At 36.3% G+C, this 22,641-nt stretch overlaps 2 protein-coding genes across 2 annotated transcripts in view; both read right to left on the bottom strand.

Annotated features, from left to right (window-relative positions):
• Positions 1–21,718, bottom strand: part of LOC138322612 (cytosolic iron-sulfur assembly component 3-like) — a 31,281-nt gene extending 9,563 nt beyond the window's left edge. Inside the window, exons 1-7 of the mRNA XM_069266587.1 lie at positions 21,644–21,718; positions 12,915–13,026; positions 5,809–5,901; positions 5,297–5,441; positions 2,539–2,661; positions 2,120–2,254; positions 1,568–1,838 (exon numbers count right to left, since the gene is read on the bottom strand). Coding sequence (XP_069122688.1) covers positions 1,568–1,838; positions 2,120–2,254; positions 2,539–2,661; positions 5,297–5,441; positions 5,809–5,901; positions 12,915–12,980 — 833 coding nt within the window. The 5' untranslated portion in view covers positions 12,981–13,026; positions 21,644–21,718. The remainder of the gene's footprint in view (positions 1–1,567; positions 1,839–2,119; positions 2,255–2,538; positions 2,662–5,296; positions 5,442–5,808; positions 5,902–12,914; positions 13,027–21,643) is intronic.
• LOC138322609 (uncharacterized) overlaps positions 17,885–22,641 on the bottom strand; it is a 34,788-nt gene continuing 30,031 nt past the window's right edge. The window contains exon 5 of the mRNA XM_069266584.1: positions 17,885–18,460. Within this exon, the coding sequence (XP_069122685.1) occupies positions 18,020–18,460 (441 nt within the window). The 3' untranslated portion in view covers positions 17,885–18,019. The remainder of the gene's footprint in view (positions 18,461–22,641) is intronic.

Raw genomic sequence — 22,641 nt, 5'->3', positions numbered from 1 at the left:
ACTGTATACCTACCTGTAGTAATAACACAGTCCACATCCCTTGTACTGTATACCTACCTGTAGTAATAACACAGTCCACATCCCTTGTACTGTATACCTACCTGTAGTAATAACACAGTCCACATCCCTTGTACTGTATACCTACCTGTAGTAATAACACAGTCCACATCCCTTGTACTGTATACCTACCTGTAGTAATAACACAGTCCACATCCCTTGTACTGTATACCTACCTGTAGTAATAACACAGTCCACATCCCTTGTACTGTATACCTACCTGTAGTAATAACACAGTCCACATCCCTTGTACTGTATACCTACCTGTAGTAATAACACAGTCCACATCCCTTGTACTGTATACCTACCTGTAGTAATAACACAGTCCACATCCCTTGTACTGTATACCTACCTGTAGTAATAACACAGTCCACATCCCTTGTACTGTATACCTACCTGTAGTAATAACACAGTCCACATCCCTTGTACTGTATACCTACCTGTAGTAATAACACAGTCCACATCCCTTGTACTGTATACCTACCTGTAGTAATAACACAGTCCACATCCCTTGTACTGTATACCTACCTGTAGTAATAACACAGTCCACATCCCTTGTACTGTATACCTACCTGTAGTAATAACACAGTCCACATCCCTTGTACTGTATACCTACCTGTATAATAACACAGTCCCATTTGTACTGTATACTACCTGTAGTAATAACACAGTACATCCCTTGTACTGTATACCTACCTGTAGTAATAACACAGTCCACATCCCTTGTACTGTATACCTACCTGTAGTAATAACACAGTCCACATCCCTTGTACTGTATACCTACCTGTAGTAATAACACAGTCCACATCCCTTGTACTGTATACCTACCTGTAGTAATAACACAGTCCACATCCCTTGTACTGTATATCTACCTGTAGTAATAACACAGTCCACATCCCTTGTACTGTATATCTACCTGTAGTAATAACACAGTCCACATCCCTTGTACTGTATACCTACCTGTAGTAATAACACAGTCCACATCCCTTGTACTGTATACCTACCTGTAGTAATAACACAGTCCACATCCCTTGTACTGTATACCTACCTGTAGTAATAACACAGTCCACATCCCTTGTACTGTATACCTACCTGTAGTAATAACACAGTCCACATCCCTTGTACTGTATACCTACCTGTAGTAATAACACAGTCCACATCCCTTGTACTGTATACCTACCTGTAGTAATAACACAGTCCACATCCCTTGTACTGTATACCTACCTGTAGTAATAACACAGTCCACATCCCTTGTACTGTATACCTACCTGTAGTAATAACACAGTCCACATCCCTTGTACTGTATACCTACCTGTAGTAATAACACAGTCCACATCCCTTGTACTGTATACCTACCTGTAGTAATAACACAGTCCACATCCCTTGTACTGTATACCTACCTGTAGTAATAACACAGTCCACATCCCTTGTACTGTATACCTACCTGTAGTAATAACACAGTCCACATCCCTTGTACTGTATACCTACCTGTAGTAATAACACAGTCCACATCCCTTGTACTGTATACCTACCTGTAGTAATAACACAGTCCACATCCCTTGTACTGTACAAGTCACTGTAGAAATCAGACCTCGACGCCTCCAACTTCTTATCATAGCATGGCATGACTGTAACATGGAAGACGTTGTTTGGCTGGACCCCGAGCTGACCAGCTACGAAGTCCTTGACTAGTGACCCCATCACTTGTTGGGGGGACTTGGCTGTACTGATATAGGGTAAGATGTAGGTGCCGTGTGTCTTCTCAGCATAACATATCCAACCTGTTGAAGAACACACCTTCTCTTTACTTCAGATTATTTATGTTTTCTGAATGAGAAAAGCGAGCGATTCTTTACTTTAGTGTAATCTTTGTAATTGTACTTCTATGATTTCAAGCAACTGATTAAAAAGTAGAAAGCATAAGATTCATACATAATTACTTCAACAGATACATATGTGTGAACAGATACATGTGAGTGAACAGATGCATGTGTGAATAGATGCATGTGTGAACAGATACATATGTGTGAACAGATACATGTGTGTGAATCCAAATAATTACCTGGACAAGCTGATGCCAACATCGGAAGGGCTGATTTGTTGGTCTCTGAATCTTTGTATCGCTGTACGAACTCTCGACAGCTCTCTAGCAGGCTAAAGTTCCGTGAAAATGTGGTATCAAACACATAGTGAACACCTGTCAACATGGGATACAGTGAATTATACATACTCTTAAAAGTACTACCAAAGTATTGTGTTGCTTTTCCTTAACAGTTATGGATGAATGAATGCCAGTGCCAGCTTCAACCTTGAATAACTGTAGTCTAATAATAGATAGATCATTCATGCCTTATCATGCACAGAATTTTCCATAGAACACAGAAGAGTTCATCATTCATTTTGACTTAAGTTTTGAACAGAATCTGTATTGTATATAGTGTTTACAGAATGCCATGCTGTTTGTGGTATTTGTGGAGTTACCTAATTTTTTGAAGAACCATGTCAGTTTGTGAGCTGTATCTGTGACTGACAGTCTGTATTTGGCTGCTAAGGAGGCTCTGGACTGGGGAGAAACTGACACTACTACAACCTTCTGTCCATTAGCTTCACCTGTCTACAATAAATAACATCATTTATCACAAACAGTTAATGATAAACTAACCCTTTCACTAACCTACCTCCATTCCACAGCCTGAATCTTGCTTAAATTCCAATTTGCTTTGCCAACGTTAAACAACAAAACCAAACTAGAAGTCAGTCAGTGTTAGTGATTTTATAAATTTCACTTTTTAATCTATGAAGATTATTTGGTTCCATCAAACCTGTGAATTCAGAATAAGATTTTTGAAATTTTAACCATTTTGATCCATTTTGGCCCCGTCCCTCTGGTCCCAGGGGGTCAGCCAGGACCAATATGGATATAGTGTTAAAATGCTATTTCAGGCTAATAATTCCAACCCAGTTTGACTCATTTCCTATTAAATCTAAGCAAATAATGTTCATAAATGTGTTTTTCCTATATAAACTATAGTAAATTTGACTCCTTCCCAAGGGGAAAATCTGAGATCCCAGGGCCATGAAATTCACACATTTTGTAAAGGGCCTTTAGACCTTTCAATCTATGAAGAGTATTTAGTTCCATCGAATCTGTGAATTCAGAAGAAAGTTTTTTGATAAGGTAGCCAATTTGACCCCTTTTGGCCCCGCCCCTCTGACCCCCTTGGGGTTGGCCAGGACCAATATGGATATTATGTTAAAATGCTTTCTCAGGCTAATAGTTCTAACCCAGTTTGACTAAATTCCTATGAAATCAAAGCAAATAATATTCATAAATTGGTTTTTCCTATATAAACTTTAGTAAATTTGACCCCCTCCCCAGGGGAAAATCTGAGATCCCAGGGCCATGAAATTCACAATTTTGGTAAAGGGCCTTAAGACCTTCCAATCTATGAAGAGTATCTGGTTCCATCAAATCTGTGAATTCAGAAGAAGATTTTTGAAGTTTTAGCCTATTTGACCCCTTTTGGCCCCACCCCTAAGACCCTTGGTGGTCGACCAGGACCAATATGGATATGACGATAAAATGCTATCTCAGGCTAAAAATTCTAACCTAGTTTGACTAATTTCCTATGAAAAATAAGCAAATAACGTTCATAAATGTGTTTTTCCTATATAAACTACAGTAAACTTGACCCCCTCCCCAGGGGGAAACACGAGACCCCTGGGTCATATAATTCACAATTTTTGTAGAGGGCTTTGATACCTTTCTATCTATGAAGAGCATTTGATTCTATCACATCCGTCAGTGGAAAAGAATATTTTTGAAATTTTAGCCAATTTTACCCTTTTTGGCCCCTCCCACAGCCCCCTGGGGAGTGGGGGTCATATAATTCACAATTTTGATTGGCCTTATGCCTTAAAAGGTTTGTGGAAAATTTCATTGAAATTGCTTCAGCGGTTTTTGAGAAGAAGTCGAAAATGTAAATTGTTTATGAACACACGACGGACGACGCACGACGACGGAACAAAAGGCGATTAGAATAGATCACTTGAAACTTCATCTCAGGTGACCTAAAAATCCAAAAGGTCTAAGGGGCCTGTGCTATGGCCAAATAAAAATTGCCCTGTAGAGGTGTAAGACAGGGTTCCTGTTTTGATCCAAAACAATATCAAAATTATGTTTTATGTCGTCAAACTGTATTATTTTCTCAGGAGCATAAATAATTAGACAAATTTTAACAAAAGAAATTTTGGCTACATTATATTCTTAAGACAGAAAATGTCAAAATTTAGGGTCTTATTTTCGGCCATGTCAATTATTAACAAAAGGGATTCACCCACTTCCAGTTTGAGTGCACCAAAAATATTTTCTAAAAAGTTTGCTCATTACCTTGAGTAAGCATTATGAAAATTTGAAAAAAATCATGGACCGGTAAATTTGTACAGTCCCCCCTTACCTCCTGTAGACAGATTTTCCTTCAGGACCTTGTAAAGTTCCCCCTTACCTCCTGTAGACAGATATTTTCCCTCAGGACCTTGTACAGTCCTCCCTTACCTCCTGTAGACGAAGATTTTCCCTAAAGACCTTGTACAGTCCCCCCTTACCTCCTGTAGACGGAGATTTTCCCTTAGGACTTTGTACAGTTCCCCTTACCTTCTGTAGACGAAGATTTTCCCTTAGGACTTTCTTTGTTTGTTTATTTTTACGTCCTATTAACAGCCAGGGTCATGTAAGGACGTGCTAGGTTTGTTGGTGGAGGAAAGCCGGAGTACCCGGAGAAAAACCACCGGCCAACGGTCAGTACCTGGCAACTGCCCCACATGGGATTCGAACCCGCTTCCCAGAGGTGGAGGGCTTGTGGTAATATGTCGGGACATCTTTACCACTCGGCAACCGCGGCCCTTAGGACTTTGTACAGTTCCCCTTACCTTCTGTAGACAGATATTTTCCCTCAGGACCTTGTACAGTTCCCCCTTACCTCCTGTAGACGGAGATTTTCCCTCAGGACCTTGTACAGTTCCCCCTTACCTCCTGTAGACAGAGATTTTCCCTTAGGACTTTGTACAGTTCCCCTTACCTTCTGTAAACGGAAATTTTCCCTCAGGACCTTGTACAGTCCTCCCTTACCTCCTGTAGATGAAGATTTTCCCTCAGGACCTTGTACAGTTCCCCCTTACCTCCTGTAGACGGAGATTTTCCCTCAGGACCTTGTACAGTCCCCCCTTACCTCCTGTAGACGGAGATTTTCCCTCAGGACCTTGTACAGTTCCTCCTGACTCTGCTGGGTGATGAGTACACTCTCTGCTGATGTGATGCACCCGCTACAGGCCAGACAATCGTTCAGTGTTATTTTGGCCTTCTCCAGTTTTCTCTCACTACCACCCTGGGAAACACAATTATAAATTGAAGACAAATCCCAAGCAAAAGACACTGTTGTTATTATTTTAAATTGATACTTGTCATAAGACTCATGACCATTGCTTCCTCAATGGTATTACGGAATTTACCCTGGTATGCATATTATTACCGTAAGGGAAAAGAACAAATTCAGCGGGCAAAATATTATTATACTGATAACTTCAATTCAAACAAGTGTTGAATTAAGTTTCAGAAGCCTTTCACGCCTTACTTCATCGAGGACATTAACATGCTCCATTTACAAATCAAAAGCTCATATTTAAATATCTAGGATTGATGAAAGAAAACAGTAAATCTGGAATATCTTTCTGTTTTCATGTATCTTTCCTTACCTCCAACACTTCTATGTAACTCCCATCATCTTCTATCTTGATTTTACCAACTTTGCCAGGACGTCTGTCAATTTTCACAGGTTTGACACATTCCTGTCATAAATAATATCATAATTAGAATGTGTTATTTATAATTGTTATCTTGTGGGCTAAGAAGAGAGTTTAGCTTCAAAACAAGATTACTACCTTACTCTTCGGAATGGTAGTGTACATGTAGGTAGAGCTATCGAGAATACACTAAAGTAAACAATGGAGTACATACCTATGTAGAACATACTAAGTAGAACAATTACCTACTAAGTAGACCTATTGAGAATACAACGAGAGTTATAAATATTACCTGTGAAGGTGTGATGAAATCATTTAGGTCTGTCTGCTGTAGTGTATCAAGTGAGAGTTATATATATTACCTGTGAAGGTGTGATGAAATCATTTAGGTCTGTCTGCTGTAGTGTATCAAGTGAGAGTTATATATATTACCTGTGAAGGTGTGATGAAATCATTTAGGTCTGTCTGCTGTAGTGTATCAAGTGAGAGTTATATATATTACCTGTGAAGGTGTGATGAAATCATTTAGGTCTGTCTGCTGTAGTGTATCAAGTGAGAGTTATATATATTACCTGTGAAGGTGTGATGAAATCATTTAGGTCCGTCTGCTGTAGTGTATCAAGTGAGAGTTATATATATTACCTGTGAAGGTGTGATGAAATCATTTAGGTCCGTCTGCTGTAGTGTACCAAGTGAGAGTTATATATATTATCTGTGAAGGTGTGATGAAATCATTTAGGTCTGTCTGCTGTAGTGTATCAAGTGAGAGTTATATATATTACCTGTGAAGGTGTGATGAAATCATTTAGGTCTGTCAGCTGTAGTGTACCAAGTGAGAGTTATATATATTACCTGTGAAGGTGTGATGAAATCATTTAGGTCCGTCTGCTGTAGTGTATCAAGTGAGAGTTATATATATTACCTGTGAAGGTGTGATGAAATCATTTAGGTCCGTCTGCTGTAGTGTACCAAGTGAGAGTTATATATATTACTGTGAAGGTGTGATGAAATCATTGTGATGAGGTCTGTCTGCTGTAGTGTATCCAAGTGAGAGTTATATATATTACCTGTGAAGGTGTGATGAAATCATTTAGGTCTGTCAGCTGTAGTGTACCAAGTGAGAGTTATATATATTACCTGTGAAGGTGTGATGAAATCATTTAGGTCTGTCAGCTGTAGTGTACCAAGTGAGAGTTATATATATTACCTGTGAAGGTGTGATGAAATCATTTAGGTCTGTCAGCTGTAGTGTACCAAGTGAGAGTTATATATATTACCTGTGAAGGTGTGATGAAATCATTTAGGTCTGTCAGTTGTTGTGTACCAAGTGAGAGTTATATATATTACCTGTGAAGGTGTGATGAAATTATTTAGGTCTGTCAGCTGTAGTGTACCAAGTGAGAGTTATATATATTACCTGTGAAGGTGTGATGAAATCATTTAGGTCTGTCAGCTGTAGTGTACCAAGTGAGAGTTATATATTTACCTGTGAAGTGTGATATATCGTCGTGTATGTACCTGTGAAGGTGTGATGAAATCATTTAGGTCTGTCAGTTGTTGTGTACCAAGTGAGAGTTATATATATTACCTGTGAAGGTGTGATGAAATTATTTAGGTCTGTCAGCTGTAGTGTACCAAGTGAGAGTTATATATATTACCTGTGAAGGTGTGATGAAATCATTTAGGTCTGTCAGTTGTTGTGTACCAAGTGAGAGTTATATATATTACCTGTGAAGGTGTGATGAAATCATTTAGGTCTGTCAGTGTAGTGTACAAGTGAGAGTTATATATATTACCTGTGAAGGTGTGATGAAATCATTTAGGTCTGTCAGCTGTAGTGTATCAAGTGAGAGTTATATATATTACCTGTGAAGGTGTGATGAAATCATTTAGGTCTGTCTGCTGTAGTGTACCAAGTGAGAGTTATATATATTACCTGTGAAGGTGTGATGAAATCATTTAGGTCTGTCTGCTGTAGTGTATCAAGTGAGAGTTATATATATTACCTGTGAAGGTGTGATGAAATCATTTAGGTCCGTCTGCTGTAGTGTATCAAGTGAGAGTTATATATATTACCTGTGAAGGTGTGATGAAATCATTTAGGTCCGTCTGCTGTAGTGTATCAAGTGAGAGTTATATATATTACCTGTGAAGGTGTGATGAAATCATTTAGGTCCGTCTGCTGTAGTGTATCAAGTGAGAGTTATATATATTACCTGTGAAGGTGTGATGAAATCATTTAGGTCCGTCTGCTGTAGTGTATCAAGTGAGAGTTATATATATTACCTGTGAAGGTGTGATGAAATCATTTAGGTCCGTCTGCTGTAGTGTATCATAGTGAGAGAGTTATATATATTACCTGTGAAGGTGTGATGAAATCATTTAGGTCCGTCTGCTGTAGTGTATCAAGTGAGAGTTATATATATTACCTGTGAAGGTGTGATGAAATCATTTAGGTCCGTCTGCTGTAGTGTATCAAGTGAGAGTTATATATATTACCTGTGAAGGTGTGATGAAATCATTTAGGTCCGTCTGCTGTAGTGTATCAAGTGAGAGTTATATATATTACTGTGAAGGTGTGATGAAATCATTTAGGTCTGTCTGCTGTAGTGTATGAGAGTTATATATATTACCTGTGAAGGTGTGATGAAATCATTTAGGTCTGTCTGCTGTAGTGTACAAGTGAGAGTTATATATATTACCTGTGAAGGTGTGATGAAATCATTTAGGTCGTCTGCTGTAGTGTACCAAGTGAGAGTTATATATATTACCTGTGAAGGTGTGATGAAATCATTTAGGTCTGTCAGCTGTAGTGTACAAGTGAGAGTTATATATATTACCTGTGAAGGTGTGATGAAATCATTTAGGTCTGTCCTGCTGTAGTGTACCAAGTGAGAGTTATATATATTACCTGTGAAGGTGTGATGAAATCATTTAGGTCTGTCAGCTGTAGTGTACCAAGTGAGAGTTATATATATTACCTGTGAAGGTGTGATGAAATCATTTAGGTCCGTCAGCTGTAGTGTACCAAGTGTGAGAGTTATATATATTACCTGTGAAGGTGTGATGAAATCATTTAGGTCTGTCAGCTGTAGTGTACCAAGTGAGAGTTATATATATTACCTGTGAAGGTGTGATGAAATCATTTAGGTCTGTCAGCTGTAGTGTACCAAGTGAGAGTTATATATATTACCTGTGAAGGTGTGATGAAATCATTTAGGTCTGTCAGCTGTAGTGTACCAAGTGAGAGTTATATATATTACCTGTGAAGGTGTGATGAAATCATTTAGGTCTGTCTGCTGTAGTGTATCATGTGAGAGTTATATATATTACCTGTGAAGGTGTGATGAAATCATTTAGGTCTGTCAGCTGTAGTGTACCAAGTGAGAGTTATATATATTACCTGTGAAGGTGTGATGAAATCATTTAGGTCTGTCAGCTGTAGTGTACCAAGTGAGAGTTATATATATTACCTGTGAAGGTGTGATGAAATCATTTAGGTCTGTCAGCTGTAGTGTACCAAGTGAGAGTTATATATATTACCTGTGAAGGTGTGATGAAATTATTTAGGTCTGTCAGCTGTAGTGTACCAAGTGAGAGTTATATATATTACCTGTGAAGGTGTGATGAAATCATTTAGGTCTGTCAGCTGTAGTGTACCAAGTGAGAGTTATATATATTACCTGTGAAGGTGTGATGAAATCATTTAGGTCTGTCAGCTGTAGTGTATCAAGTGAGAGTTATATATATTACCTGTGAAGGTGTGATGAAATCATTTAGGTCCGTCAGCTGTAGTGTACCACGTGAGAGTTATATATATTACCTGTGAAGGTGTGATGAAATCATTTAGGTCTGTCGTGCTGTAGTGTACCAAGTGAGAGTTATATATATTACCTGTGAAGGTGTGATGAAATCATTTAGGTCTGTCAGCTGTAGTGTACCACGTGAGAGTTATATATATTACCTGTGAAGGTGTGATGAAATCATTTAGGTCTGTCAGCTGTAGTGTATCAAGTGAGAGTTATATATATTACCTGTGAAGGTGTGATGAAATCATTTAGGTCTGTCAGCTGTGTGTATCAAGTGAGAGTTATATATATTTACCTGTGAAGGTGTGATGAAATCATTTAGGTCTGTCTGCTGTAGTGTACCAAGTGAGAGTTATATATATTACCTGTGAAGGTGTGATGAAATCATTTAGGTCTGTCAGCTGTAGTGTACCAAGTGAGAGTTATATATATTACCTGTGAAGGTGTGATGAAATCATTTAGGTCTGTCAGTTGTGTGTACCAAGTGAGAGTTATATATATTACCTGTGAAGGTGTGATGAAATCATTTAGGTCTGTCAGCTGTAGTGTACCAAGTGAGAGTTATATATATTATCTGTGAAGGTGTGATGAAATCATTTAGGTCTGTCAGTTGTTGTGTACCAAGTGAGAGTTATATATATTACCTGTGAAGGTGTGATGAAATCATTTAGGTCTGTCAGCTGTAGTGTACCAAGTGAGAGTTATATATATTACCTGTGAAGGTGTGATGAAATTATTTAGGTCTGTCAGCTGTAGTGTACCAAGTGAGAGTTATATATATTACCTGTGAAGGTGTGATGAAATCATTTAGGTCTGTCTGCTGTAGTGTACCAAGTGAGAGTTATATATATTACCTGTGAAGGTGTGATGAAATCATTTAGGTCTGTCTGCTGTAGTGTACCAAGTGAGAGTTATATATATTACCTGTGAAGGTGTGATGAAATCATTTAGGTCCGTCTGCTGTAGTGTATCAAGTGAGAGTTATATATATTACCTGTGAAGGTGTGATGAAATCATTTAGGTCTGTCAGCTGTAGTGTACCAAGTGAGAGTTATATATATTACCTGTGAAGGTGTGATGAAATCATTTAGGTCTGTCTGCTGTAGTGTACCAAGTGAGAGTTATATATATTACCTGTGAAGGTGTGATGAAATCATTTAGGTCCGTCTGCTGTAGTGTATCAAGTGAGAGTTATATATATTACCTGTGAAGGTGTGATGAAATCATTTAGGTCTGTCTGCTGTAGTGTACCAAGTGAGAGTTATATATATTACCTGTGAAGGTGTGATGAAATCATTTAGGTCTGTCAGCTGTAGTGTACCAAGTGAGAGTTATATATATTACCTGTGAAGGTGTGATGAAATCATTTAGGTCTGTCAGTTGTTGTGTACCAAGTGAGAGTTATATATATTACCTGTGAAGGTGTGATGAAATCATTTAGGTCTGTCTGCTGTAGTGTACCAAGTGAGAGTTATATATATATTACCTGTGAAGGTGTGATGAAATCATTTAGGTCTGTCAGTTGTTGTGTACCAAGTGAGAGTTATATATATTACCTGTGAAGGTGTGATGAAATCATTTAGGTCTGTCTGCTGTAGTGTACCAAGTGAGAGTTATATATATTACCTGTGAAGGTGTGATGAAATTATTTAGGTCTGTCAGCTGTAGTGTACCAAGTGAGAGTTATATATATTACCTGTGAAGGTGTGATGAAATCATTTAGGTCCGTCTGCTGTAGTGTGTACCAGTGAGAGTTATATATATTACCTGTGAAGGTGTGATGAAATCATTTAGGTCTGTCTGCTGTAGTGTATCAAGTGAGAGTTATATATATTACCTGTGAAGGTGTGATGAAATCATTTAGGTCTGTCAGCTGTAGTGTACCAAGTGAGAGTTATATATATTACCTGTGAAGGTGTGATGAAATCATTTAGGTCTGTCTGCTGTAGTGTACCAAGTGAGAGTTATATATATTACCTGTGAAGGTGTGATGAAATCATTTAGGTCTGTCAGCTGTAGTGTACCAAGTGAGAGTTATATATATTACCTGTGAAGGTGTGATGAAATCATTTAGGTCCGTCTGCTGTAGTGTACCAAGTGAGAGTTATATATATTACCTGTGAAGGTGTGATGAAATCATTTAGGTCTGTCAGCTGTAGTGTACCAAGTGAGAGTTATATATATTACCTGTGAAGGTGTGATGAAATCATTTAGGTCTGTCTGCTGTAGTGTACCAAGTGAGAGTTATATATATTACCTGTGAAGGTGTGATGAAATCATTTAGGTCCGTCTGCTGTAGTGTACCAAGTGAGAGTTATATATATTACCTGTGAAGGTGTGATGAAATCATTTAGGTCCGTCTGCTGTAGTGTATCAAGTGAGATTTATATATATTACCTGTGAAGGTGTGATGAAATCATTTAGGTCCGTCTGCTGTAGTGTACCAAGTGAGAGTTATATATATTATCTGTGAAGGTGTGATGAAATCATTTAGGTCTGTCTGCTGTAGTGTATCAAGTGAGAGTTATATATATTACCTGTGAAGGTGTGATGAAATCATTTAGGTCCGTCTGCTGTAGTGTATCAAGTGAGAGTTATATATATTACCTGTGATGGTGTTATGAAAATCATTTAGGTCTGTCAGCTGTAGTGTACCACGTGAGATTTATATATATTACCTGTAGAGGTGTGATGAAGGTGTGATGAAATCATTTAGTTCTGTCAGCTGTAGTGTACCACGTGAGAGTTATATATATTACCTGTGAAGGTGTGATGAAATCATTTAGGTCTGTCAGCTGTAGTGTATCAAGTGAGAGTTATATATATTACCTGTGAAGGTGTGATGAAATCATTTAGGTCTGTCAGCTGTAGTGTACCACGTGAGAGTTATATATATTACCTGTGAAGGTGTGATGAAATCATTTAGGTCTGTCAGCTGGTGTGTATCAAGTGAGAGTTATATATATTACCTGTGAAGGTGTGATGAAATCATTTAGGTCTGTCAGCTGTAGTGTATCAAGTGAGAGTTATATATATTACCTGTGAAGGTGTGATGAAATCATTTAGGTCTGTCTGCTGTAGTGTATCAAGTGAGAGTTATATATATTACCTGTGAAGGTGTGATGAAATCATTTAGCTCTGTCTGCTGTAGTGTATCAAGTGAGAGTTATATATATTACCTGTGAAGGTGTGATGAAATCATTTAGGTCTGTCAGCTGTAGTGTACCAAGTGAGAGTTATATATATTACCTGTGAAGGTGTGATGAAATCATTTAGGTCTGTCAGCTGTAATGCCCCACTAAAGTTGGAAGCCATCACAAGCTGGATATCCTTTCCACTACTGTTGATGTTTTGTAATTATCTATAACAAAATAAAGTCATATAAGTATGTTTTCAGTCTGTTCTTATTTATACTCTTAACAACAGTATAACTGTAAAAGGAGCTGGTGGGCGTGGTTAATTTTAAATAAAGTTAAACAGTATGGTCTCTGTCACACAGCTGACAGAGCGCGCTTCTTTGGCTCAGTTGGTAGAGCTGTAGTTTTTTTCAAATCTGAGACCCAGGTTCCATTCCTGGTCAAGGCACTCAACAGGAATCATATATTTTTTGAAAAGTATAACAAAAGTTGAGATTTGAGCTATTTAGGCAATTTTCAGAAACAAATCCATACTCCAATAGGGGGATAATACTCTCGATAGTGGGTTCTTGCCAGTCATATGTACACCATGCCATCAACAACCAAAACAGCAAAATTTCATATTGGAAATATAACAATCAGAACAGACAGCCTTACCAAGCTATTACACAATGTGAATCCAGCAAAAGCACCTGGACCCCACAACATCCCAAATAGAATACTTAAGGAATGTGCTGTACAAATTTCACCCAGACTATCAGCAATATTTCAAAGCTCTCTAAATACTGGAATGGTTGTGCGCAAACATGTCAGCCATTTTTAAAAATCATAGACCAGTGTCATTAACATCGGTACCATGCAAGCTGCTAGAGCACATTATTTGTAAACACATGCTTAACCATCTAGAGCATCACAACATCTTAACATCGCTCAACCATGGATTTCGTTCTGGATTTTCCTGTGAAACACAACTTGCCGTCACTATGGACGACCTCATGAAATCATACGATAAAAACAAACAAGTCGATCTAGCCATCCTTGACTTTTCAAAAGCATTTGACACTGTACCACACCAAAAACTCCTACACAAGCTGAACCAATACGGCATCAAAGGAAATCTACACAAGTGGCTCTCAACCTTCCTGACACAGCGTCAGATGAGAGTAGCCCTTGAAGGAGAATTCTCTCGAGAAGCCTCTGTAGATTCAGGAGTCCCCCAGGGAACAGTACTCGGACCGCTATTGTTTCTCTGTCACATCAATGATCTACCTGATTGTGTTAGTTCAAAAGTACGACTCTTTGCAGATGACTGTCTCCTATACCGAGAAATCAATAAATACCATGATCATCAATTATTACAGGATGACCTACACAATTTGGAACAATGGGCAAACAATTGGGGAATGAAATTTAATGCAAAAAAGTGCTACATCATGAACATAACAGGAAAAAGTCACAAATTCTACACCTTAAACAGACATATCCTGGAGCAAATAAAAAACAATCCATATCTTGGTCTTACAGTTAACAATTCGGACGATTTGAAATGGGCCACTCATATAACAAAAATAGCAAAAAAAGCTAGCTCCACATTAGGCTTTCTAAAACGGAACCTGAAACACTGCCCAACTATATATACATGCAAAAAAATAGCATATATTTCACTGGTGCGCTCCATTCTTGAGTATGGTGCAATAATTTGGGAGCCTTATATCAAAAAAGACATTGACAAACTTGAAAGAATACAAAGACTAGCAGCCAGATTCATTTCCAACGACTACAAGACCAGGGAGGAAGGATGCGTTACAAGAATGCTAGAGGATCTGAAACTACCATCACTTCAGATCAGACGTGAACAACAGAGACTGACCTTCCTATATAAAGTGGTGGAGGGGATGCTTCCATCAATACCCCCAGATGAGTATTTAATATAACAAAACAACGACCCAAAAGAAACATCAAAGCTAAGTATTACGAAAATCACATCACCACAAATATTGTTGGAAAAATTGTCACCAGAAATTCAAAACCCCTCACAGTACCGACACACAACTGTGAGCAATACAGGAATTCCTTCTTTGTGCGTACAGTTATTGACTGGAACCACTTACACAGCAAAAAGACGTGCAACGCATGTTTTACATACGTTAGATAAAACATGCGTTAAGGTTCATGTAATGGCTTTAACCAGTGATATTTTGCAAGCCTAAAACGCATTACTGTGCTGCAATTGAACAGAACTAATTTCATTAATTGTTGGTATATACCCTGGCTAACTGTCAGTCTTACTGTTGATAAGTAATTTGTGAAGCTGCTTGTAAATTTCAGTAAAATAAGAGAAAAATGTATATTTCTGGAGAAGACATAGAACTCGTGTGAATTGCATTGATGGCACCAAATAAACATGCTATCGTGTTCAGTAGTGACTATACCAGGTACTCCAACAGTTTGTTTGGCAAAATCGGACCAGCAAATAGCGCAGGAGCCTATTGTTGTAAATGCAAATGGCTGCTTTAAATGGCGGATCACAAATATAGCATATAAGAAGACATTTTAATTGATACAAGTGCTCTTATATACACTATAAGGTACTCTGAACATGACAAGAAGAATATTTACGAAAAAAATAGTTAAAATGTGGACTTTGAGGCTCTTTCCGGAAATTTGCATTTTTCGCCCCAAACAGATTGTTTGAACTATTTTTTTCGTGAAGAGTCTTCTTGTTATGTTCAGAGTACCTTATGGTGTCTATAAAATCATTTGTATCAATTGAGATGGCTTCTTATATGCGATATTTTCGATCCGCCATTTATAGCAGCCATTTGCATTTACTACACTAGGCTCCTGCGCTATTTGCTGGTCCGATTTTGCCAAACAAACTGTTGGAGTACCTGGCATATTCTCAACTGAACACGATGGCATGATTATTTGGTTCCATCAATGCAATTCACACGAGTTCTATATCTTCTCCAGAAATATACATTTTTCTCATATTTTACTGTATTTTACACGCAGCTTCACAAATTACATATCAACAGTAAGACTGACAGTTAGCCAGGGTATATACCAACAATTAATGAAATTAGTTCTGTTCAATTGCAGCACAGTAAGGAGTTTTAGGCTTGCAAAATATCACTGTTTAAAGCCATTACATGAACCTTAAACGTATGTTTAAAACATGCGTTTTACGTACGTTTTGGCCACCATGCGTAAAACGTACGTTTGAACAAAACATGCGTTAAACGTATGTTTAACATATGTTTTACGTACGTTTGTTTTCCATCACATGTATAACGGACGTCTGTTAAAATATTTTTAACCCTACTAATAAAATGCAACACATTAGTTTTATCAATGTTATTGAACACCTGCAGTGCTTTTTTTCAAAAATGTTATTCCCATATGCAAATACATGTTTAATAGCCTCTTTGTTTTGGTTTCGTGTTAGATATATATATATATTGGTTTCGTGTTAGATATATATATATATATGTCTTCTACCAACTTATAGTGAACCTCATACTAGCCTCATGATAGAATAATGCAGCTTCAATATCGTATGATGATACATGTAGGTCTACAATTTTATGTACATCTACTGATTGTGAACAGAAGCAAAATCGCTAATGTGGATTCCGTCTTTTTAAATCTTATTTTTAACAGTTTTGAAGACTAATGCTCTGAATACATATGATCAATCAATATCAGCTGACCAGCGCTTCATAATGTACAATGTAGTAGGTCTACAACTGCTGTTTGATCATCCTCGATACTCCAGAGGTACCGAAGCAGACGCCTGTGCTATTACATGTCAGATTCTAACGTTAACAGTTAACTAATTCTCAGATCCCTGTGGTTTTGCTGACCGCTCCACTTGATAGATTTTTCCTTTTTCCCAATCGATGGATATTTAACATTATTATCACTGAGCCAGAATTGTAAAACAATTGAACATTGGGCACGACTTTTGTGATGAAGTGACGTTAAGGACAAATTGATGTAGGAAAAATAAATTCATCCCAAGAGTATGAAAGTTATCAATATGAAGTCACTCGTTTGTAAATACAACATACTATGTATGAAAAAATATCAGTCGTTGGACAGGAGCCGAAAATACAAATAAAATGGAATTGAACTTTAATTTTCAAAATGACAAATATATGGTGCAACTTAAAAGATCATGTAAATATACATAAAAAAATAAAAAAGGTGGATTTTGTAAAAGTATGAAACGCATGTATAACACATATTCTGAAACGTCCGTTTTACATGCGTTTACGTTTTACGTCTGTTTACCATGCGTAAATAATAATACTAAAGACCTGAATATTTAAATGGGACCTGAAGGAGGACCTGAACGGGGTTTTAGAGTATTAAATGCATATTTAAATGCAATATCTCTTTATTTTATGCTAGAATATATATTAATACACATCTTGATGACTTTTTTTGTGAAAAAAATTTTTTTGAAGACTTAATTATAAAGCTCGACAAAAAGGTCGCTTACCGTACCGATAATATGGCGGACCTGAACGGGACCTGAAGGAGGACCTGAACGGGGTTTTAGAGTATTAATTCGTGTATGGAAGCAATATATCTTTGTTTTCTCCAACATTAGTCACTAATAAACTATATTAATGCTATTTATGTGTAAAAAAAATATGAACACTTAATTTCAAAGCTTGTAGAAAAGGGTCGCTTACTGTACAGTTAATGCCGATATGGTGGACCTGAAGACAACATGAACTGAATGGACATGAGTGAAGTTTTCAGTAATTTCTCATTTTTTTAGTAAGGATATCAAACTGAATTAATATATGTATATACACATACATGTATACAGATATATCAATGTAAAGGTGATTGACTCTTGTTAGCTAATAGCAAGTAATGCTAACCTAATATTGATTTACATAGTCAAAAAAATAAAAAATAAAATATGATAGGACACAGAGTGAATTAAATCATTTATTTATTAGAATATATAAACATTATTTACATACACATCAGTTCACATAATACATGCATAAATACATACATATAAAATACATCATTTATTTATTATTTATCAATACACAATTATTTTACATGGTACATTTCACATTCACATATCTAATGTCAGATCTTCATCAAAACATTTTGCACAGTATTTACAGATAATGTTCAAAAAGGAGTAAAGTACATTACAGAAGTAAAATGTCAATATGTACACATACATCACAAAAACATTGGCCTACGCACTGAAAGGAACTGTGTCTGGAGTCCGGTGTCGTTAAGATGTACAAGGTCGTGGAGGAAGTGGTCGGGGAACTTAACATGGATCCTGATGAAGTTGAGCTTCGTCTGTGTCAATCGGTTGATCTTGTTCCGTTGCTTGTTGAAAGATGTCTGTGTCAGGCCTGGGGACTTGGTGAAGTTTCCACGTCGGAGAATCTCTGCGAAGTAAATCTTCTGTATGCCGGCTCGAAGTAGGTCTGTCTGAAGTGTCTGGAGTCGCTGAAAGATCTCGTTGGGGGATGAAGTAGCAGAAATGTCGTTACCTCCAAGATGAACTACAACAATGTCGGGTCTGTACTCTATGAGATCTTGTAGAAGATGACTTGGAATCGAATCCAAACACATACCACCCTTGCCAAAGAATCGAACAGTACCAGGGACCTACATAAAGAATTAAACACATTTTAAACAAATATTACCAAAATATACCATGTAAAATATTGATAACTGAATTAAAATTGAAAAAATCATAAAACATAAAGAATTAAAGACATTTTAAACTAATATTACAAAAAACATACCATGTAAAATATCGATAACTGAATCAAAATTGATAAAAAAAATATTGCAGATATTGATCTACATATAACTGAATTTAAAACAACATTGGAAATATTGATCTACATGTAACTTAATTAAATTGATTAAAAATACAACTTGTACTCTACATATATCCAGATATGTTACATATATTACCTTAAGGTCACCATGACAATATCGTTCAAGGCGAGTGACATAGCTGCTACCAACAAAGACTGCAAGCTTAGCCACGATCTTAGTATAATGTGTAGTATTCCAAGGAAAAAGGAAACAGTGAATAAAATTTGAAATGGAGTACAATTTATAATAGTTTGGACCAAGTAAGGATAAAAAACATGTTATTAGTTTGAAACAACTTAGAAAAAATTCTCATAAGAAATCAGATAAAAAGTCAGGTAGAAAACGCCCTAGAGTTCTTGATGTTGATCAAGAGATCATCCCTGTTCACTGTAATGTAAGTACACCAGTTCAATGTAATGTAAGTACACCAGTTCAATGTAATGTAAGTACACCAGTAGCTCCAAAATCTAAGAAAAAATTACAATTTAGTGAAATTGACAATGTCAAAACCATTACACCAGATTATTCAAATAACAATAATTATTTACCAGTAAAAAAGAGACAGTATGGTAATTCAAAGAGTAGGAAATCATGGACAGGGAATTTGAAAACAATGCATAAATCTAAGATAGAAAATAATGGTTGGTTATGTTCAGATATCATGACAAGTGTCAGTTCAATTCTTTCCAAACAGTTTCCTAACATAAAAGGATTCCAAGAGACATTGCTAGCTCCAACAAAGCATGATGATGGATCATGGAAAAATACTTCTTTGTTTAAGTCAACTTCTTTTCCTTCTGGTCAGATACATCATAACGGTAAAGATCATTGGGTAACATCAGTTCAATCATCAGAAAATTCAATTTTTGTTCTTGACAGTTTACAAAACTCTGTCCCACTTTCAGATTCACTTCAAATCCAATTGTCATCCATATATGGTAAACCAGGTCAAAACTTATCAGTTAAAATCCCAGAAGTTCAACAACAAACTAACAGCTTTGATTGTGGTCTATTTGCTATAGCATTTTTGGTAGAATTTTGTTTTAATACATTCACAGGGTCTAAGAAAATAGAGTTCTGTCCCCAGTATCTTCGACCTCATTTGGTTAGCTGTTTAGAAAAAAAATCATTTTCACCATTTACAAAAACTCAAAGTAAGACTTGTGGTAGTTCCAAAATTAAATCTGTTAAAATAGAATTTAATTGTTCTTGTGGAAAACCAGATTGCTGGGAAGATATGGTTGGATGTGAATGGATTAAAGGCAAAAAAGTCTGTAATGTTTGGAAACACAAAAACTGTGTAAAATTATCTGCAGGAGACACTTGGTTTTGTGATAAACACTGTTAGTTGATATTAGTAGGTTCACCATTCAGTACAAACTTCCAGGATATTTTTTCTAATTTTTGCAGACTACACATTTTGATGACAAATATACATTTAATTTATAGTGCTTTCTAACTACTAATGTTTCCATCTGCAGTTCACCTTGTTGCGTATAGATACTCGGATGTTAAACATTTTATTTTCATAGTACACATTTTCATGTCAAACAAATATGTAATTAGTCTTATTGCTTTTTAACTTATAAATGTTTCCATCTGCAGTTCGCCTTGTTGCGTATAGATACTCAGATGTTTAACATTTTATTTCATAGTACACATTTTCATGTAAAAAATATATATGTAATTAGTCTTAGTGCTTTTTAGATAATAAATGTTTCCATCTGCAGTTCGCCTTGTTGCGTATAGATACTCGGATGTTAAACATTTTTCTTGCATTTATTCTTAGTGCTTCTTGGTATAGCTGTACAATATTTTCATAACAATATGCATGGTAAGTATTTAGTAAATTGCTGTTTTTGTAATTAATTTTTAGAAATAAGGTATTTGATTACCATTGGACTTTATTTTTATTGTGTTAAGTAGGCTTAATGTAGATGTAATAATTATTATCAATTCATTACTAGTGAAAACAATTGCAGGTGTATGAAAAATAAAAGTAAGAAAAATTGTTTGTCTTAATTCAGTCTCCAAGATCTATTGTGTAAATAAAATTATATGGACTCAGTGTAGAACCACGTCCCCGTCGTTGAGTCATATATGGCCAAGAGCTCTACATATTTCTTGTTGAAATTACATATACATATGTACTACTAAGACTAACACAGGTAACTTATAATAGTCCTATCAGTATCAGGTCCCGCTCAGGTCCGCCATGTTATTGCTACGGTAAGCGACCTTATTGGCGAGCTATGTTTAAATAAATATATAATATTTCAAAAAAAAATTACAACCATATGTGTATTTATATATATTCAAACGGAAAACAAAGAGATGTTACTTATATATATTGATTCAATACTCTAAAACCCCGTTCAGGTCCTCCTTCAGGTCCCGTTCAGGTCCGCCATATTATCGGTACGGTAAGCGACCTTTTTGTCGAGCTTTATAATTAAGTCTTCAAAAAAAAAATTTCACAAAAAAGTCATCAAGATGTGTATTAATATATATTCTAGCATAAAATAAAGAGATATTGCATTTAAATATGCATTTAATACTCTAAAACCCCGTTCAGGTCCTCCTTAAGGTCCCGTTCAGGTCCATTCAGGTCTTTAGTATGACTCGTATAAATATAAGTATAAATCTTAGCGGACCTGCAGTTTTTTATACAGGCCTGCGAGGGCTTTTTCAAGGCTCGTCTGAAAACAATATAAAATCAACAGGTCCGTCTTTAATTAATAAACGAACAACTAGCTCCAACCAGTCAAACCGTATAATCGAAAACGGCCTAAGTTTCTGACAAAGTACAGACATGCTTGTGCATTTTATACTTCACAAACTCAGGATGTGAGCTGATTTCAACGAATAGTTGTAAGGTTTAACAATCTGTAATAATAACGTACATCCTCATTCACTTTCGGAAATTGAAACAATAAGTTAATGAGCAAAAATATGCATATTTACCCGCTAGCTGACGAAGTCAAAGTACCGGAAACAGGAAGTATAAGGGAGTTAACTCTGCACATTCCAAACGAATGCTGGGTGATAATTGTACGTCCTAACCATGGTCGGCAACGCTATGACAGCTACGTTATATCAAAAACTATCTGATACATTTTCCCCTCTTTTTGTCAGAAATTAGTTTGAAAAAAGAGGCAAACATCAAAGCATTTTAGGTTCTGTCTGAACAACAAGAGATCACATATTAATATAATTAACTCCCAAATTGTTCTACTGACCAATCCTAATCTTTTACCGTATGCACGTGCTTAACATCACGACTGAACACAATCTAATTAAAATTCGATGTTCATTATCTACTCCGTATACTCCGTATGAACATCTAACCACATCCCTATAGGAGTATACGGAGTATACGGAGTAGATAATGAACATCGAATTTTAATTAGATTGGCAAAATTATCACGTTTTGACACCTTTTATTTGTTAAATTATCACGTTTTGACACTTTCTATTTTTAAATAATCACGTTTGACACTTTCTGTATGCCAAATGATCCAGTTTGACACTTTCTGTTTGCAAAATGATCATATTTTGACACTTTTGATTTGTTTGATAATCACGTTTTATTCTTTCTGTTTGCTAAATGATCAAGTTTGATACTTTCTGCTTTCTAAATGATCAGGGTTTTGACACTATTATTACCTAAATGATAAAGTATGGCACATTCTGTTTGCTAAATGATCAAGATTGATACGTGTGATCAAGTTTTGACACTTTATATTTGTTAAACAATCACGCTTGACACTTTCTATTTGCTAAATGATCAAGTTGTGACACTTTCTATTTGTTAAATAATCACGTTTGACACTTTCTATTTGCTAAATGCTCAAGTTTCGACACTTTCTATTTGGTATTTGATCTAGTTTGACACTTCCTACTATTTAACTGATCATGTTTTTGACACTTGTTTGCAAAATGATCAAGTTTGATACTTTCTC

This window comes from Argopecten irradians, chromosome 5 (genome assembly GCF_041381155.1).
Source record: "Argopecten irradians isolate NY chromosome 5, Ai_NY, whole genome shotgun sequence".
NCBI classification, from domain to species: domain Eukaryota; kingdom Metazoa; phylum Mollusca; class Bivalvia; order Pectinida; family Pectinidae; genus Argopecten; species Argopecten irradians.
This window is presented reverse-complemented; position numbering and strand designations above follow the sequence as displayed.